General features: G+C 45.5%; 1 protein-coding gene across 7 annotated transcripts in view; it reads left to right on the forward strand.

Moving 5' to 3' along the window:
• Positions 1 to 18482, forward strand: part of AspRS-m (aspartyl-tRNA synthetase, mitochondrial) — a 382875-nt gene that overhangs the window by 20087 nt on the left and 344306 nt on the right. For all 7 annotated transcript variants that reach the window (XM_075880712.1, XM_075880715.1, XM_075880709.1 and 4 more), the window contains exon 5: positions 15781 to 15879. In XM_075880712.1, the coding sequence (XP_075736827.1) occupies positions 15781 to 15879 (99 nt within the window). The remainder of the gene's footprint in view (positions 1 to 15780; positions 15880 to 18482) is intronic.

The following is an 18482-nucleotide window of genomic DNA, read 5'->3' on the forward strand; positions in this document are numbered from 1 at the left end:
TATTTCACATTCAAGCACCCTGTTTTCAACCTTAGGTTGAACAAAGGGTCTCTACACAAGCCAATCACACGTGTGGGCTTGCATCACCACAACTAATCGCAAAAACACTTTCAAAACAAGCACTGCATTGGTAAAAATTACGATACGAAATACAATTCGAGAGGGGATAGGTTCTCCGCGTGTCACACTCTCTTTCATGCCAGGCCATGTATCGGCCGACCTCCATCGGTAGCCGTTCTCACGCTCGTGCTCCATCAGCTTTCTCATGAACGTCGCTTCATAGAAGCCTCCGTAAGCGCGGATATTACGCCATCTGGCCCAGTGCGCTGACCAGGTGTGCATGCGACAGCGAGGCACCCCGCCATCCTCGCAACACTCGGTAATGACATATAGCAAGGGAGGATAAGCTCCTCTCCGTGCTGCCACCATGTCTCGGTCAGCCCAGTCGTCGCGTCCCTGCAGAATTCTCAATGGCACACGTGCATGCTAACAGTGACTTAGACGACAGCACTTGACGTGATTCTTGCTAGACGCGCGTCCGAGTAAGCTTTCTTCTTCTAGTCCCAAACGGGGGCGACCTTTAAGGCTCCGCTCGGGAACCGTGCGAATGAAGGAGTCTCCTTTCTTTCCCGTGCACGGGTCTTCCGCGTCTGCTTTCCCGAAACTGATCAGCTTCGTTAGTTGGCAGTCAGGAACTGGCTCCACTCTCTGTATCAGCCGCATTAATTGCGCTACACACAGCACACTGCTAATGGTTGCGTCATACTAGCTGAAGCTGTTCAAATAAAATGGTGCAAAGTGTTGTAACAACACTAACATCATACCTATGCCATGTAGGGAGAACGTACTCAGACAACTAAGGATGGGATTTGATACCCATCGCCCTCCATGCACAGGCATGAGCAGTGACTCTTATAAAGAGCACTGTCCAATTGATGAGGCAGTGCATGTCAGGACAGGATGACATCCACATTGCTAAATTGAACTATTGAGGAGCAGCAAAATGTTACGAATTTTTTCACAGTGAAAAATGTTAACACGGCCACCATTCATAATCAGATGGTGACCATACACAGGAAAGACTGCGCGTCCAACAAGTCCTTGTGAAAATGACGCACCCATTTCCGCACCGGCCGTAAGGGCTTTGATGATGACCCTTGCCCAGGCAAACACAGTAATCATTGCGAATATCATGGACAAGGTGGCCGACCTAATGAGAAGTGATTGGCTTGTCCCGTGGTGGTCCAGCCACTTTAGCATTTCGAGCAATTTTCGGAGCAGGAAAAACCCATTTTGGAGCAAATTTCGAGCACAATGAACTGTGTTATGGAGCCGGTTTGAAGCAGACTATACAGAAGTTAAAATCACTTGGAGCAGCACCTGTCTAAAATTTTCAGTGAATATCATTATAAGCATCCAGAAAGGAAATGCTGCTGCAATGTAAACAAGGGGACAAAGCAAATATCCAGAGAGCAGCCATGTTTTTAACACAAAAGAGTCACGTTCTGGCTTCAGTGCAAGCCGGTGTATGTGTGTTGAAGTGAAGCATTAGTGACTAGGCAAGCATGGCACATGTAATTTTTGCAAAGAAGACGAAGAAAACTCATTGCAAATGAGAACATACTTTCTGAACATGCTTGTGTAGATATACATTCAATAATCACTGCAGATGATGCTCCACCATTCTCAATAATTGTTTGAGTCCTGAACACTGGGTGACTTCCGGTTTTCCAAATATTCAGAAAAACTCTTCTAAAAAACAACCCTGGTACAAAATACAGTGGCATGGAAGGGTGGGTTTAGTGGTTGATCCAAGCATAAAAAAGAGAGAGATGTTCTTCTTCAAGAAGACAAGTCCACTTGTCACAAACTTTGCTTTAAGACAATCCCCTGTTCATATATATTCATTTTATGAGGCATGACAAATTTTTTTTCTTATTTGCAGCTGGTGGGTATTAGTCCCCTTGCCACTCACATTTTTTTTAAGGAAGGAGGAGCGGGAGTGCACGGCTGACTTTCTCTCCCCCTTTACACAATCAACACCTCCCGATGAGCCATAATTGACAGGGGTCCTCTGTAAGACTGAGTGTGGGAACGACACTTTATGGTTCAGCAAAGCGCTGAGGGCTGATGTGACTACATCCAGTTTGTTTCCCATTATTAATTTACAGTTTTACATCGCACTTTGCATCCCCCTCTCCATGGGCCGTTCATGTGTGGGAGCAATTTCCTTTCCACCTCAGCCCTGATCATCTACTTGCTTTCTTTCCCTCACACATAAAACATATGCCACAAGGGGCAACGTTATCAGCCTTGCACTATATATGGAACCTCGAGCTTCCGCTGACACCGAGGGCAAGAATGTTGTTGGAGTGTCCACACAATTGCTACCAAAATAATAACTATACAGGCTTCCCCTAGGACACCTGTGAGTTCATGTAGTGTCATTCTTCAGGTAATCATAACGAACACAAACATTCGTGTCCATAAAATATTTGGGTTATCCTTACTTGTTTGTCTTAAAAGCTGTTTTTTGCAATGAATCGGATCTTTCGCTACCGAGAGAGTGCTCAGTGCTTGGGAGAAACCTTCCCAGAGGTCTTGAATATTTTCAGTCACCATAATGGCTTTTATAGCATTAGCTGCACCAGGCTAAGCATGCCAAGTCGCTTCAATCAAAGAAGTACAATGTTAGAAAGGCAATGCACTGGTGCATAAATGCAGCTTTTTGGCTCAATAAGCCAACGGCGAGCATTGTGCGAATGGCGCTCACTCCATGTACGCAATGCTGTGGTGGTCATGCTTCACGAGGTGTGGTGCCTCTGGGCGGTTTCCTACAAGCATGCAGCAAGCGTGCCGACAGTGCAGCGAGGTTCACCAGTCCCCGCGCTTGTGGGGTTAACAGAGAGCTGCTTTTGTTCCTACTAAGGAGGTATTTATATGAGATGGCACACTCTTGAGAAGGGCCTTGCACAACGTTGTGGCAAAGTTGGGAATAGCAACATGGTGTGCTCGGGTTGTTGCCTATTAAATGCGTGCGCTGCACTGCATGTGTGGCCAAACAGATAACAGAGGTGCCTGTTGTCATTTGGTTGTTGGGGACATGTTATTACGCTGGGTTCGTAAGTGGCCTTGATCTTGCTGTCACTCTTTTTTGATATTTATCCACAATGGCATCAGCACAATCGCATGAAAGTCAGTATCATTGATTGACCAGTTTCTACAGTTGCCAAAAAGGCAAATTGCTTGTGGCACATTGTGGCATCGAAGAACTTGGGGGGTGAAGTTCCCTCTTTTATTTATTTATTTTGTTTATTTCACAATATCCCTAAATGCCCCCAAAAAAGGTATTACATAGGGAAACAGACACACAAATCAAACGATGTATGTTTATGGTCCGAAAAAAGAAATATACAACATATCGAGAGCAAGCTATGTAATAAAATGAAACAAACAATCAAAAACCAACAGTAAATGCATTGCAAAATTGAAAAATAGAGGAAGTATAGAAAATAATAATAAAAAAAGCAAACTAAGGGCACTAAGATATACAGCACACAAGTGAAAAAGTAAAATGCAGTCATAATTGTACAAAGCACAGGTTTGCAATAGACAGAATAAGTACATTGCATCATAAACTATGAATCAAGAAAGGAGTACTCGTGGTGGATATTTAATTAGAATTGTTGCGTGAATGTTTCTCAAACCTTGTGAAATCAAGGTTCAGTGGCAATCGGCAGGTTATTCCATGCAGTTATTGTTCGGTGAATGAAAGAACCATAGACCATATCTTGAAGATATGCATGGAAGGATAGCTGCTGGTGTTTCAAAGATGCGGTGAAGGCATGGGTGATGATAAAGTCTATAACGAAGTGAAAGACGGGCCATTCTACGGCGATAAGTCTTCAAGTTGGACGCGAGATTTTAGGGCTGAAATAAGAGTGTATAATCAGAAAATTTGAAACGCACTGCACGGTTTTGTAAAGAGTCGATGTCATGGGTGATGTAGATTTGTATGGGATCCCATATAGCTGATCCATATTCGATTTTCAGGCGTATTAACGTCATGTATGCTAGTCTACTGAGGGTATCTGGAGCATACTGGAGGTTCTGTTTGAGCAGACCTATTGAGTGGTTAGGTGATGCCAAAGTCAGGCAGAAGTGATGATGCCATATAAGGTCAGACTGCTAGTGAACACCAAAATGCACACATGAAGTTGTATGTTGAGTTATGTTTTTATTGATTACGTAGAATGTCGGACTGTGGTGACAGTAGCTGTGTTTTACTTGTATTCAGTGTCGTCGGCCATGTTGAACACCACGTGTTAATTGCGTTAAGATCAGCTTGAAGAATCTGTTTATCATTGTCACATGAAATTATTCTATAAATTAAACAGTCATTTGCAAAAAGTCTGATGTGAGAGCACACGCAGTTAGGCAAGTCATTAATAGAGATTAAGAAAAGTAAAGTGTCAAGAACGCTGCCTTGTGGAACACCGGAGGTTTCGTTGGTGGATGAAGAGGCGCTGTTGTTAACAGACGTGTATTGTGATCTAGATGAGAGGACATTCTTAATCCATTTAATAACGGTTGGATGTATATTAAGGTTCATTAGTTTTATTATAAGTTTATGGTGTGGAACGCAATCGGTAGCTTTTGAAAAATCAAGAAAAATGGCATCAGCTTGAAGTCCTATGTCTAAGCATGAATGTATGTGGTGTAAAAAGCTGGCTAACTGCATTTCGCATGAGTAACTTTGACGAAAGCCATGTTGTTACTCAAAAGTTATGTTGTGGTCTTCTGAATAGTTCATAATTTCAGTGTAGATGACATGTTCAAGTAACTTGCAAGTGGTACTGGTTAGAGAAATGGGGCGGTAGTTTGATGGATGAGTGCGATCTCCGGATTTAAGTATGGGTATTACTTTCGCTACCTTCTTGTCGCTGCGAATAGTGTTAGTTAGTAGATAGGGACTGTGAGAAGAGTGCCCGCAATAATGGTGATAAGCTGGGAGACAAATCTTTTAATACTTTAATGCCAATGTGATCTGATGCTGAAAAAGTTTTAAGGTTTTTTAGTAAAGAAAAAATTCTTTACTAAAAACCAAGGGAGGGTGATGATGTGGTGTCTTCATGTGTAAATAGGGATGAGAAGGCATTATTAAATAGATCCGCATATTGATAGTCATGAACCATATTGTCGTGCTCGTCGACAAGTGTTATGTCAGGGTAGCTCTTAGGGTTTATTACACGCCAGAAACACTGTGGATTGTTAGTGAGCATGGAGTACAAGTCATGAGCGAAGAAATGTTGTTTGATGATTTCAAGAGCGACTTTTATTGCCTATCACAGACCTTGTAATGGTGCCAGGAGTCGAAGAAACGGTCTTTTTTGAACAATATAAACATTTCTTCTTATTATTTATTTATTTATTTATTTATTTATTTATTTATTTATTTATTTATTTATTTATTAGTATACCCTCAAGACCCAGAGGGTGTTACAGAGGGGGTGGGTACAATATGAATGTGGCAAAAAAAAAATAATAATAATAACAACAGTGAAGGAAATACAACAAATAATAGTTAAGACAAGTAAAACGAAAAACAGTGTGCAGTTACGCCATAATGTGTTTCGACACTGCGGATTTGAACAGCCCTTGATCCTTAGTGGCAGCAATGGAGGAGGGAAGGTGGTTCCAGTCCCTGCTTGTCTTCGGAAGAAAAGACTGCAAAAAGTGGTTGGTGTGGCTGAAAGGAACGGCTACTTTATTCTGATGGTCAACACGGGATGAGATGTATGCAGGTCCTGAGATTAATTCCTCTCTAAGTACTTGATTATGAAAGAAAATTTTATGAAAGAGCGACAGACGGAAAATTGTTCTTCTCGTGACCAGATCTGGGAGTTCAAGAGTAGATTTCATTAAGGTCACACTGGCAGTACGAGCATAGTTGTTATGAATGAAGCGGGCTGATCGGTTTTGGACAGCTTCTAAGGCTTCAATTAATGTTGATTGAGCTGGGTCCCATATGGCAGACGCGTACTCGAGTTTTGGTCGGACTATTGTTTGGTAAAGCTGCAATTTAAGGTGTGTTGGTGCTTGGCGAAAGTTTCTGCGAAGGTAACCAAGAGACCGGTTAGCGTTGTTGATAATGTAGGTAATGTGAGAATGCCACGATAGATCATTTGTTATGTGAACTCCAAGGTATTTGTAACTACTAACCTGCTCTAATCTAGTTCCATTTAATGTGTAGTTGAAAAGCTTCGGAGTGATAGAAGAATGTGTGATTGTCATGCTTTTACACTTAGTAACGTTAAGGTTCATTAGCCACGTATTGCACCAGTCAGAGACGCGATTAAGATCACCTTGAAGAAGAAAGAACGTTGTCGTCTTCGTTAGTTATTCTGCGGTACAAAACGCAGTCGTCAGCAAACAGTTTTATAGATGACTTAATGTTACTTGCTAGATCATTGATTAAGGTGTCGAAGCTTTACGGTAAACCAAGGTGCTGTTGAAGGGCAGGCTGTTTTTGTTAGTGGAATGAAATGATTTATCAGGTTGGTAAGAGTGGTTTTAATCATTGACCAGTTATGTTCAATAGTTCGAGCTTTGTAAATTAAGGAAAACTAAAATGAACGCATAAAGCTCAGAGTTTATGCTGTTGAAATTGGCTCTGTTATAGCATCATATTTATTTATCAGAACAGTGACGTCCTGGAAAGGAAACTGTTAAAGTGCCTGTTATGATGTCATGATCATGTCTGGACCCGTGGTTACAAGAAGATCTAAAATATTGGCTGATGTAGTCGAAAACCGCGTGGGATGGGTGATAGTCTGTGTCAAAGAAAAGTAAAGCATGACTGCAAGAAAACCATGAGCCTCCGATTGGTAGGGTGTTGTGTAAAGGCTATCCCAATCGATATTGGGGAAATTAGATTATCAAAAATTTGCAAGACCGAATGAGTAAAACGACAAAAAGTTGATGGGGCTATCGCTTCATGCATTCCAAGACATTGCCTGGTTCATTATAGGCAGTTGTGCAAAGAAGGGCGTTGGTGAAGATTGCGATGCGGGCACACTTCATGCCCTGTCTTGTTTTTTTCCTCACTGGTATTCTGCTCCTGGAGCAATGCTACAAGTGACCTCTTTCACGGTGTCAAAAATTTGCATATGGTGTTCAACAACTCAGGATTCTTGTGATTGAACTGAATTGCACGCCTCGTTTGTATTAAACCTGTTTTGGTTTTTTTTTTCATTTTTTTTTTTTCACCATATTGTCATGGGGTCGTGATGTGGCTGAGGGTAGGAGACTGCATGGTCAGATCGAACTGTTCATTTGGGTGAACCTGTGCCCAGTAAATGAAAAGTCACGTTACAGTAGCACACATGTACTGATAGCGGCGAACGCAGCTTCGGATGTCTATCAACAGACAAGCGGCGGAGCGTGTCGGCATTTATACACTCGCCATCGAACATTTTAACGTTATCGCTAGTGGCTACGTAGATTCCAGAATAATATGAAATGCTCATGAAGTGGGTGTAATCTCAACAAAATGATCTACTGCAGTCCTGAAGCTTCTCGAACACTGTAGGCACAGTTTGCACTGAGAATCACGTTTAGCGTAATGGGGAGATAAGAAAGAAAACTTGAGGAAGGAACATAGCATTGCCCCCCTCTGAAAAAGGCATCGTCCCAATGTTTTAACAGAAGATGAATGTGCAATAATAATGTAAGAAAGTACAAATAATAAAGTATCATCTAGTAATAATAACAACAACAGAATACACTCTTTCAGTTCGCTAAGGTTCATAAAACTGTTTCAGGCGCGTGACATGGACGACTTCAGGTCCCGATTGGTGCCGTTACAAGTTTGTAATGCCGTCGAGGACAACTTCGTAGTCGAATGAGCCGAGACATCGTACTACCCTGTATGGTCTGAAGTACCGTCGCAGAAGTTTTTCATTGAGTCCACGTCGGCGTATCGGCGTCGATACCCAAACACGGTCGCCGGGCTGGTATTCCACGAAGCGTCGCTGAAGATTATAATGGCGGCGGTCAGTTGTCTGCTGATTCGTGATCTGCAAGCGAGCGAGTTGACGAGCTTCTTCACTGCCCTGAAAATAGAGGGTGACGTCGAAATTTTCTTCGTCAGCGACGTTGGACAGCATTGCGTCAAGCCTCGTTGCTGGTTTCCTTCCATAAACCAACTTGTACGGTTCCATCTGCATCATCTCTTGCACGGCCGTGTTGTATGCGAAGGTCACGTACAGAAGGATGGTGTCCCACGTCTTGTGTTCGACGTCGACATACATGGCTAGCATGTCAGCGATTGTCTTGTTTAGCCGCTCGGTGAGACCATTTGTCTGTGGGTGGTAGGCGGTGCTGCAGCGGTGGCTTGTCTGGCTATGTTTCAAGATCGCTTGAGTCAAATCTGCAGTAAAGGCCGTGCCTCTATCGGTGATGACAACCTCTGGGGCGCCATGACGAAGGACGATGTTCTCAACAAAGAACTTGGCTACCTCTTCGGCGCTATCTTTGAGTGAGGCCTTTGTTTCAGGGTAGCGGGTCAGGTAGTTAGTAGCTACGACAATCCATTTGTTTTTCGAATTTGACGTCGGAAACTGCTCCAGTATGTCCATCCCCATTATCGGAACGGTCAGCGAGGTGGTTCGATCGGCTGAAGAAAGCCTGCTAGCCTTGTCGGCAGTGTCTTGCATCGCGGACAGTCTCGGCATGTCCTCAGGTAACGAGCTATGTCGGCGGTAAGGCGCGGACAGTTGTATCTTTCTTGCATCCTTGCGAGCGTGCGGGAAATACCAAGGTGTCCTGCCGTTGGATCATCGCGCAGGGCCTGGAAGAGTTTTGGTCGCAGAGCTGAAGGCACCACAAGAAGGTACTTGGCTCGTAGCGCCGAAAAGTTCTTTTTTTTGGAGAAGGCCGTTTTGTAGTGAAAACGACGTAAGTGCCCGTTTGAATACCTTCGGAACAACGGACGTTCTGCCCTCGAGGTATTAGATTAGGCTCCTAAGTTCCGGGTCAGCCCATTGGCATTCAGCGAAGTTGTCGGCAGTTATCGTTCCCAAGAAGCAGTCATCACTCAGGTCTTTAAGCGGTGGTGGGTCGACGGGGGCTCGCGAGAGGCAGGCGGCATCGAAGTGTTTTCTGCGAGACTTGTGAATGACGGTAATGTCATATTCTGGAAGTCTCAGGCTCCATCGGGTTGCATTTCCGATGGAGGCGGAAATGTTGTAGGCCCGTGTGCTCAGATTTGGGTGCACGTTAAAGAACCCCAGGTGGTCTAAATTTCCGGAGCCCTCCACTACGGCGTCTCTCATAATCATATAGTGGTTTTGGGACGTTAAACCCCACATATCAATCAATCAATCAATCAGGCTCCATCGGGCAAGATGATCTGAAGGGTCCTTCAAGTTAGCTAGCAACACAAGGCGTGGTGGTCGCTCACAACTTTGAAGAGCCTGCCGTAGAGGTAAGGAGGAAACTTGGACGTAGCCCAGATGATGGCAAGGCACTCCTTTTCTGTTGTGGAATAATTGCTTTCTGCGTTGGTTAGTGACTGGCTAGCGCAACTAATACCCTTTTCCAGTCTGTCAGTTTTCTGCAAAAGGACGGCGCCGAGTCCTGCGCTGCTTGCGTCAGTGTGAACTTCTGTTTCGGCGTTTTCGTCGAAGTGTGCAAGTATCGCCGGCATCTCTAGGTGTCGGTTCAGTTCCCCAAATGCTTCCTCTTGTCGCGCTTACCACTTGAACTTGACGTCAGTTTTCATTAGGTTTGTGTGTGGCTCGGTGATGCGGGCAAAGTTTCTGATGAAGCGCCAGTAATAGACGCTCAGGCGGAGAAATTGACGCATGGCCTTCTTGTCGGCGGGCGGCGGAAATGCAGCGATGGCAGCTGTTTTCTGTGGATCAGGTCCTACTCCGGACTTGCTTGTCACGTGGCCCAAGAACAAAAGTTCCTCGTACGCAAAGCGGCACTTTTTTGGCTTCAGGGTGAGTCCGGAAGTCTTGATAGGTTTAACTACAGCTGCAAGATGCCAAAGATGCTCGTCGAAGGTTGAGAAAAACAGGACGTCGTCCAAGTAAACGAGACAAGTCTGCCACTTCAATCCTGCCAGCACTGTGTCCACAACGCGCTGAAAAGTCGCAGGTGCTGAGCAAAGACTGAAGGGCATCACCTTGAATTCGAAAAAGCCGTATAATGTTATGAACTCAGTCTTTTCTAGGTCTCTCTCATCTACTTCGATCTGCCAATAGCCTGTCTTGAGGACCATTGATAAAAGGTATTTGGCGTTGTGGAGTCGATGAAAGGCATCGTCTATTCGGGGTAGAGGGTATACGTCCTTCTTTGTTATCTTATCCAGTCGGCAATAGTCAACGCAGAAGCGTAGTGTTCCATCCTTCTTCACTAACACCACCAGTGACTACCATGAACTCTTCAAAGGCAGGATAATGTCGCCGTGGAGCATTTCGTCAACGTGTTTCTTTATGGCCTCGCGTTCTCGTGTCAAAACTCTGTACGAACTCTGACAGAGTGGCCTGTGTTACAAAGCAGTAACGAAGTCCTTGGGCCGACTGCCGCCAAGCGTGCCTTCCCGTCATCTCGGACATTGTTTTGTGGGGTGCAGGTTGTCACCTGCACCGGCTGTATTTGTCTCGGCTGTGGGCTTCGCCTTCGGGGCAGTGGCTATGGGCGGGCCCCTCTGGAATGTGCGGAAGGCCGGTTGTGTGCCACAGGAGCGACTGCCGTGAATTTCTCCTGCGTGGTCGCTTCCGAGTCCCCGCGCGTTTGCCACGTGCATCTGCCACGTGTGTGAAGCGATACTTGTGTTGTGCTCTCCATGAGTGGTTGGTTCCCCGAAGAGACATTCCGCCCCTATCTTCGGAACTGCACAGCAAAGCAGCGGGAGCAGCCCGCCATAGAAGGAAACGGGAGAGAGTCGAGAGAAGAGTCGTCGTTCGGACGTTACTGTCCAACATGTTGCAAACGTCTTGTTAAGTTTTCCTCTACGCTTGTCCCTCTGCCTCAGCTCTCTAGAGTTCTGAACGTCCCCGTGACCTGCGGAATAACGACCACCACCCAGCTCCATGCTACCTACTAGGTTCGCTGCGGCCACCGATGCGGCTCGTAACACCTGGCATTTTATTCTATTATGATTCGATGTTTCACAACATGGGTCTGTCAAATTCTTGGTGACGACAAAAAGCAGTTCTTGTATTTCCGGAGCAGGTTTCCAAGCTGCTCTTGTTTGTGCGTCGGAAAACTCGGATTATTGTCGAAAGCTAGTTGAAGGGTTTCAGTCGTCAGAGTAGATTCGGCGGAATCGGTGAGGGCGAAAGCACTGCTGGCTTCCAGTATCTCTTCGATGTAGGCAACCGTCGTGCCTTTGCTCACGTGCTTGTACTCATTGCTAAAGTTCGTGAGCATCACTTTTGCATTCCCTCCTGGCAGCTCGACTATTCCTCGAGCGACACGAATTTCGCAGTTTATTAACAGGTGTTGGTCGCCTTCAACGACGCCTTGCAAGTCTGTTGTTTCTTGAGTGCCGACGGAAATGCTGACACTGGAGCGAGGAGGAATGGTGACTTGGTCTTCCACTACATTCAAGGTGTGCTTTCCTGACGACGTGTGCGGCGGCAGTGCTTTTTCTATGGATAGCGTTATGGACTTTGTTTTCATGGTGATGACGGCACCATGGAGGTTTAAGAAGTCCATACCAAGGATGACATCTCTCGAGCAATGCTGTAGTACGACGAAGCTTGCAGGTAAATCTTGCTGTTATTGGTGACTCTGGCTGTATAGATTCCTGACGGCGTAACTAAGTGACCTCCAGTAGTACGAATTTCGGGGCCTTCCCAGGCTGTCCTAACTTTAACTTTGCGGTGAACTGATGATGGAATAGCGGCCGCGATATCTACGATAGCTGTGACGGGGGGGGGGGGGGGGATGGGGTCGTCAATGAGAATGTCGAGGTCGCTAGTTCGTCGCCTGGTGTTACTGTTGGGTCGTGGCATCAGATCACGGCTATGATGGTTTGCACCACTGTTTTGAAGTTGTGTAATCACGTCTTCTGATCGCGAAGTTTCGACGTCGGGGCTACGTTGAGGTGACGTAAAACTTGTAGCTGGGCGAGTTGCGCTTGTCCCTGTCTATTCTTTTCTGTTGCCGTTCATCTGCTTTTGCGCACACCTGGTTACCCAGAGTTGAGGTGACAGCGGGTTCTTGAAGTTTTGTCATGGCATTGTCGTCGGCGGCGGAGGATCTTCGGCAGTTTGTCGTGCAGCAACCGCACCGCACCCTTCCTTAGTTTTTCTGATACGGGCTAGGCGACTGGCCCGGCTTGGGCCAGTGTACTGACAACGGTTTGTTCGGTGACATTTAGTGGCCGGGTAAAGGTGAACAAAAAGATTTTTATGGGGGTCCTCTGGGTTTTGGAGAGACAGTTGATGTCACATGGTCTTTCACCCCACTGTGGACACAGTGCATCGATGGCGAAACCACGTAGTCCCATCTGGCGGTGCTGGCAGCAGTGGTAAGTGTGGCCACCTTCTCAGCAGTAGTAGCAGAGAGGCCGGTGGTCAAAAGTGCGCCACATGTCGGTTCTTCTGGGAGCATTGCGCTGGTCGGCGGATGAACGGTATAGCATTGGCGGCGGTGGCTGTGTATGGCGACGAAAGTGTGGCGGCATGACCTCTTGACGTAGACGTGGAGTATAGCATTGGGGCAGCAGCAGCGTAGTGCATGGTTTGAGGTTGCTGTTGCAATGTCTCAGGGATACCCATTGATTGCTGGATTTCCTCTCTGACTGCTCCCGACGAAAGTTGAGGCTGGCTTGGCGGAAACATTTCGCGAAGTTCTTCGTGCACTACAGCCCTTATGGTCTCGCGCAGATCATCGGAGCATAGTGGTTGTACCTCTGCATAGCCTGGAGCCGAGCCGTGGTTGAACTGTTGTGTGCGGATTTCGATGGTTTTTTCAATAGTCGTCGCCTCTGAGAGGAAATCTTGGACGCTCTTCGGCAAGTTTCTCATCAATCCCGTGAAGAGCTCCTGTTTGACCCCTCGCATGAGGAAATGAACTTTCTTCTCCTCAGGCATTTGGGTCATTTCTACTGTGAAAATGGCAACATTCTCGTTTGGTAACTGTACCGAGGTCTCTAGCAAAGCAGTGGCCCTCTCTTTGCGAGCAACACTCGTGAACGTTTGCAGGAATGCATCACAGAAGACATCCCACGTTTGTAACGCAGACTGCCGATTTTCGAGCTAGATCCTTGGGGTGTCTTTTAAGTAGAAGTACACGCGATGAAGTTTCTCTTCTGTGTCCCAGTGGTTGAGGCCGGCCACACGGTCGTATGTCTCTAACCAGGTCTCCGGGTCTTCGAACGATGACCCGCGGAAAGTTGGTGGTTGCCTGGGCTGATGCATGACGATCACGAGCTGTGACGCAGCGGTTGTGACTGTTGCCGCAGTTGACGTCATGGCCTTGGTCTTCCGTGCCTTTTCTTGTAGAGGCCCGTACTCTAGTGGTAGACCTTGCTGCTGGCGGCTTGTTCGCTGTTTCTGGTTGGTGTCGGTGTCTTCTCTGCGACGTGGGCTGCGTTCAAGTGTGTTGGCATTTATACACTCGCCATCGAACATTGTAGCGTTATCGCTAGTGGTGAGGTAGATTCCAGAGTAATCTGAAATGCTCACGAAGTGGCCGTAATCTCAAAAAAATGATCTACTACAATCCTAGGCTTCTCGAACACTGTAGACGCAGTTTGCATGGAGAATCATGGACAGCGTAACGGGGTGAACAGAAAACTAGAGGAAGGAACGTGGCAATATTTTTACCACAGCTGTGTATGAAGCATTTGTTATATAAGTATGATGCTTTGAAAAATGCTTTTTATACAGTTAAAGCTGGATATAATAAAATAAATAAATTTGTGGAAAATTCGTTATGAACAGGATTTCGATATATGCAGGTTCGGCACAAAATTAGGAAAATAAATGCACAAAGCAAACAAAAAGGGGACTGAAGGCAGATCTCACCCAAAACACTTATTTACTGGTTAAAAAACTGCATTATTATTGCGATACCAATGTGAACACTCGGCGGGCTTTTGCTATCGTCGCCATCCTCTGTAACAAGTGTAAATTGATAACATACCGTAGCGCATCCTAACTTTCACAAGCCGGTAAAAGTCCGTGAAGCGCTGCTGAAGCAGAGATTAAATGAGTCCGCCCATCCCTATCATCTGGAAAGTGCTTAAGATAACATCCCTGGCATGTTAGAATTGTCGTCGATCTAAAACAGAAAGAAAACCACCCGTCTAGAACGAGCACGAGAAAAAACGCGGGGAGGTGGGCTCGAGTAGCAGCAATGAACTTTGATATTAAGGGCGGTCCAAATTGCTGGCACACATGTTATTTTGGCAAAGATCAGCTGTGCACCTTTAATGCGAAGGGAATGTGTGAAAAGAGCACTTTGCCCTGAAGCGGCCGTATTCGCTCCCACCAGCATTTTGTAAGAGTTTCGCGATATCGGATCCGAAATAGTTGGCTGCCAGTGTTACTTCTTCTAACATCACAATTTTTTGCTATCGTGTTCATTTGCATTGCGTTCAATGTGCCATCTTGTTGTTGCCAGAACTAATCGTCAACGATACGAGTCTATGAACTCGCGGCGCAAGACGGAAGCGTGCGAGGAGTCTACTTCCGAAGATCTGTCATCACCATGGTCTCGGAGAGTTTCCATCAGCGTCTTATCTGACATCCCCTTGATGGTGGCAGGGAAAGCGACACAGATGGTGTGGAAAACTATTCGGTCAAGTTCCCTTCATATCCAACACAGCCCCACATATGCAACGCTAACTAAAAGCATGGAACTGCCAACGCAAAATTAGTTTTGTTTGTTTGTTTTTGGTTTGGAGGGAAGGGCACATCCGCACATGCGCCAGTGGTGGCAATAGCGGCGGCAAAGCCAGTTCTTGGGAACCAGGCCCACCTGCCCTTCGCACTCCGTCGGCAGCGAGGTACAGGCAGAAGATGCATGCTCATGCCAAAATGACAAAATCTGGGTCGAAATTTCTAGATTGTTCATGAGGAAAATTATTTAAATCTAGGTTGTTTCCCGCTGTTACATTGTTACATAAAGGTCGAAAATAGATGCGCTTCTATGGAGCGGTGGAGTGGAATAGAAAAGCTTTGTTATAATTCTTTATATGGAAGTTTGTTATTAGCAGGTTTAACTGTATCTGGCGTAAGAAAATTGTGAGTGCAATCGGAATCTGGTCAATGTAACTGAGCGATCTGGCGTGTAACTTGATTCGGCTGTAGCATGGCGTAATTTGTTGAAAGGCTATCATGTGACGTCCCTTCTGATCTACTGTAAATTTTGTTTGTATGAATTACTCCTGAGCTGGAGGAAAATGGAGGGTGTCGAACCCAAGTTCTAATCGAATCTGTGTTTTTTTTTTTTCAATGTGACATCCGGGAATGAATGAAAAGATCTTTCAAACCAATGCAAATGAAAGCCATACCAACACCTTGATCTGAATGCTTTGGGTGCATTGCCAATTAATTTACACTGAATAAAAAGTACATTGAGCATGACAGTGGGATGCGCTGGTGTGAACCTGTTGCAGGCAGTAGAAAAAAACAAACAACACTGTAGTGCTTGGGGCATTCTCAATATTCTGCTGTCTTTGTATGTGTGTGAGTGCATGCACATACATCATGCTGTAGTTTATTCACAAACATTGCACATTTGCTGCGTTTCCAGGCTGAGTCAGCAAGAGCCCAGCTAGAGTGCCTGCCGCTCGAGTCTGTGGTGCAAGTGATGGGCCGTGTGGTGTGCAGGCCCCCTAACCAGTGCAACCCGGTCAGTGTCTTCCCTTGTAATTTTTTTTCACATCGTAATTGTATTGTAGCTGCGCTGAGTGAAATGCACAAACAGGTAATTAAACAAGAGGACAGGACAGCTGGTGTGCACCTCTGTGTGAAGGTTCACACTGCAGACCATAGCACCCACATCTTATTTGCTAATCAAATCATTGGTACTTTTATGTTCAGTTAGACTGCCAGATTGGTTATTGCTTTGAGCGAGTTTTGCCCTTCACTGAATGCAGGTTTGTGACGTTTTTCGCTAGGCTTAACAGGGCGCATGTATTTTATAATTATTGGCACAAAATGGAAGTCGTTACAGATGGGCTCATTGTAGCTGGTTTGCAGTAAAACCTTGGCGACTTGAATTATGCAGGGTCCCGAAGAATAGTCGTGTTATGCGAAATTTGTATCACCAGAGGACATGGCTGACCCTTCGCGGTGGTGTAGTGGTCATGGTGCTTCATTGCTGACGTGAGGTTCGAGGGATTCGCCATGGCGGCCATGTGTCGATGGAGCAAAAGTCTTGATACCCATGCACAGGGGGGGAGTCTTAAGTTCTCAGGTCGCTATCCCATGTATTCCTATAGAAGTGTGGCCTGTGAACTTATGACTTCACCCTGTACTTGGATTTAGGTGTAAGTTAACGAACTGGAGGTGGTCGAAATTTTCGCAGCCTTCCCATTCATTGATCATATCATGGTTTTGTGCCGTAAAACTTCAGCATATCTTTTTTTCACAGAACACTGAAAATTTAGTGTGTGACAAAAGAATTATTAAACTTCTCAGCGCAAAAACTTCCGACAACTAACACAAGACACGAGGACGAGCGCAGACTTTCAACTAATTTATTACTACTACGACGCACATATATATATGTTACAAAAAAGACGAAAAGATCACTTGCTTAAGCAGAAACGAAAAAACAAAAAATAAAAATACAAAACCAAAAAGTGAAAAGAGACAACGAGAAACCACGAGCACTCACCGGACTCTTTCGTGCCGAATTTAAAAATGCCAATTTTTTTTCAGATAACGGTGTGGAAAAAACCCCTGACACGCCCAAACCGAATAAATTGTCTTGGTTATCTGTCCAAACTAGTCCCGTAGAAACCACCGTGAGCAGCTGCAAGATTAAGCACCGTAAAATGTTTATTGAGCGTGCAACAGGGATTGTTTATGGGGTACCTCTGTCTTGTGGACTTGAGTATGTAGGTCAGTCAGGCAAGGGCCTTAATGTAAGGCTTCAGGAACATTGCCAGAAAGTAAAAAGTGCAGGACGGGACGGTTTTTTGGTCGCTCATTGTTCCGAATGTGGGTGCCAGCCATTATTCGAAAAGACAAGGGTTCTCGCGTCCCACCCGAACGAAGGCACAAGACCTGTAATCGAAGCTGCAGCAATCGCTCGAGGCAGCTGCATCAGCAAACCATCAATAGTGCTATCTGAAAAAGAATTGGCGTTTTTAAATTCGGCATGAGAGGGTTCGGTGCGAGCTCGTGGTTTCTTTCAGTCTCTTGTGACTTTTTTGTTTTGTGTGTTTTTTGTTTTTTTGTTTGGTTTCTGCTTGAACAAGTGATCTTATCGTCTTTGTTGTAACATATATATGTGCGTCGTAGTAGTTATAAATTAGTTAAAAGTCTGCGCTCGTCCTCGTCTCTTGTGTTAGTTGTCAGAAGTTTTTGCGCTGAGAAGTTTGATTAATAATGGATTACCAAGTAGCCCAGTCCCACACTTTACTTTATGACAAAAAAAGGCTGACAAAGGTTTTGATTTATTGTCTTTCTGGGCGGCAGCAGTGCCATAGACAGACATGAATGATTGCAAGTAAATATCATACTGGTACTCGATATATACATGGCATGTGCACGTTTTTAAGTGACAAAATGTGCATTGACCAGTAAAAGGCTATTCACTCGGAGAAATATTTGGGAGAGTCACGGAGATTGCGGGTCACGTGGTAATGATGTCCCGAATTGGTGAGCGCGAGCTCCTGATGCCTGCTCGGAGGAGATGGGGAACTTTTTCCCTACAGAGTCAAGCTATCCGCTGCGGTGCTGGATACGGCAGAATTTTACGAACCCGTCTGACCACATTGTTGAACTTGTTCTAGTAGAGACTGGTACAGTGCTGCTGGTTTCATGCTGAGCTGCTGGTGAAAATGAGCGGTACAATCCACCAGGATAATCTGGTAACACCGGTCTCCCCCTCCGTTCACGTCGTAGAGTTTCATACAATAATACCTAGGGAGGAATCTGGCGCTGTGATCTTGTACCTTCATGGGAATTATGGGAAGTACAGGCTTCAGATTGGATAGTGTTGGCTAGCGAACTGTCTGCTCACTTTTTTCTAGTCTCAGTTTCCTTCTCGCACAGCGCTGGTAGGGGGGTGCGGTAAAAAAGTCTGAAGCAGTGTCGTTATTCGAAAAGGCTGGCGACCACTAGACATCCTGATTTGCTGCGACGTTGAAGCTTTATGAGTCGTATTTGACAGTTTAAACGAAGCATCGTCCACTCACCACTGCGCATAGATGTGTCTCATGCCAGTGCAGGATATTGCCTCGAGCTCATGTTTTTCACGAGTGCATCTTGTGTATACTCGTT

This window comes from Rhipicephalus microplus, chromosome X (assembly GCF_043290135.1).
Source record: "Rhipicephalus microplus isolate Deutch F79 chromosome X, USDA_Rmic, whole genome shotgun sequence".
Classification (NCBI taxonomy): Eukaryota; Metazoa; Arthropoda; class Arachnida; order Ixodida; family Ixodidae; genus Rhipicephalus; species Rhipicephalus microplus.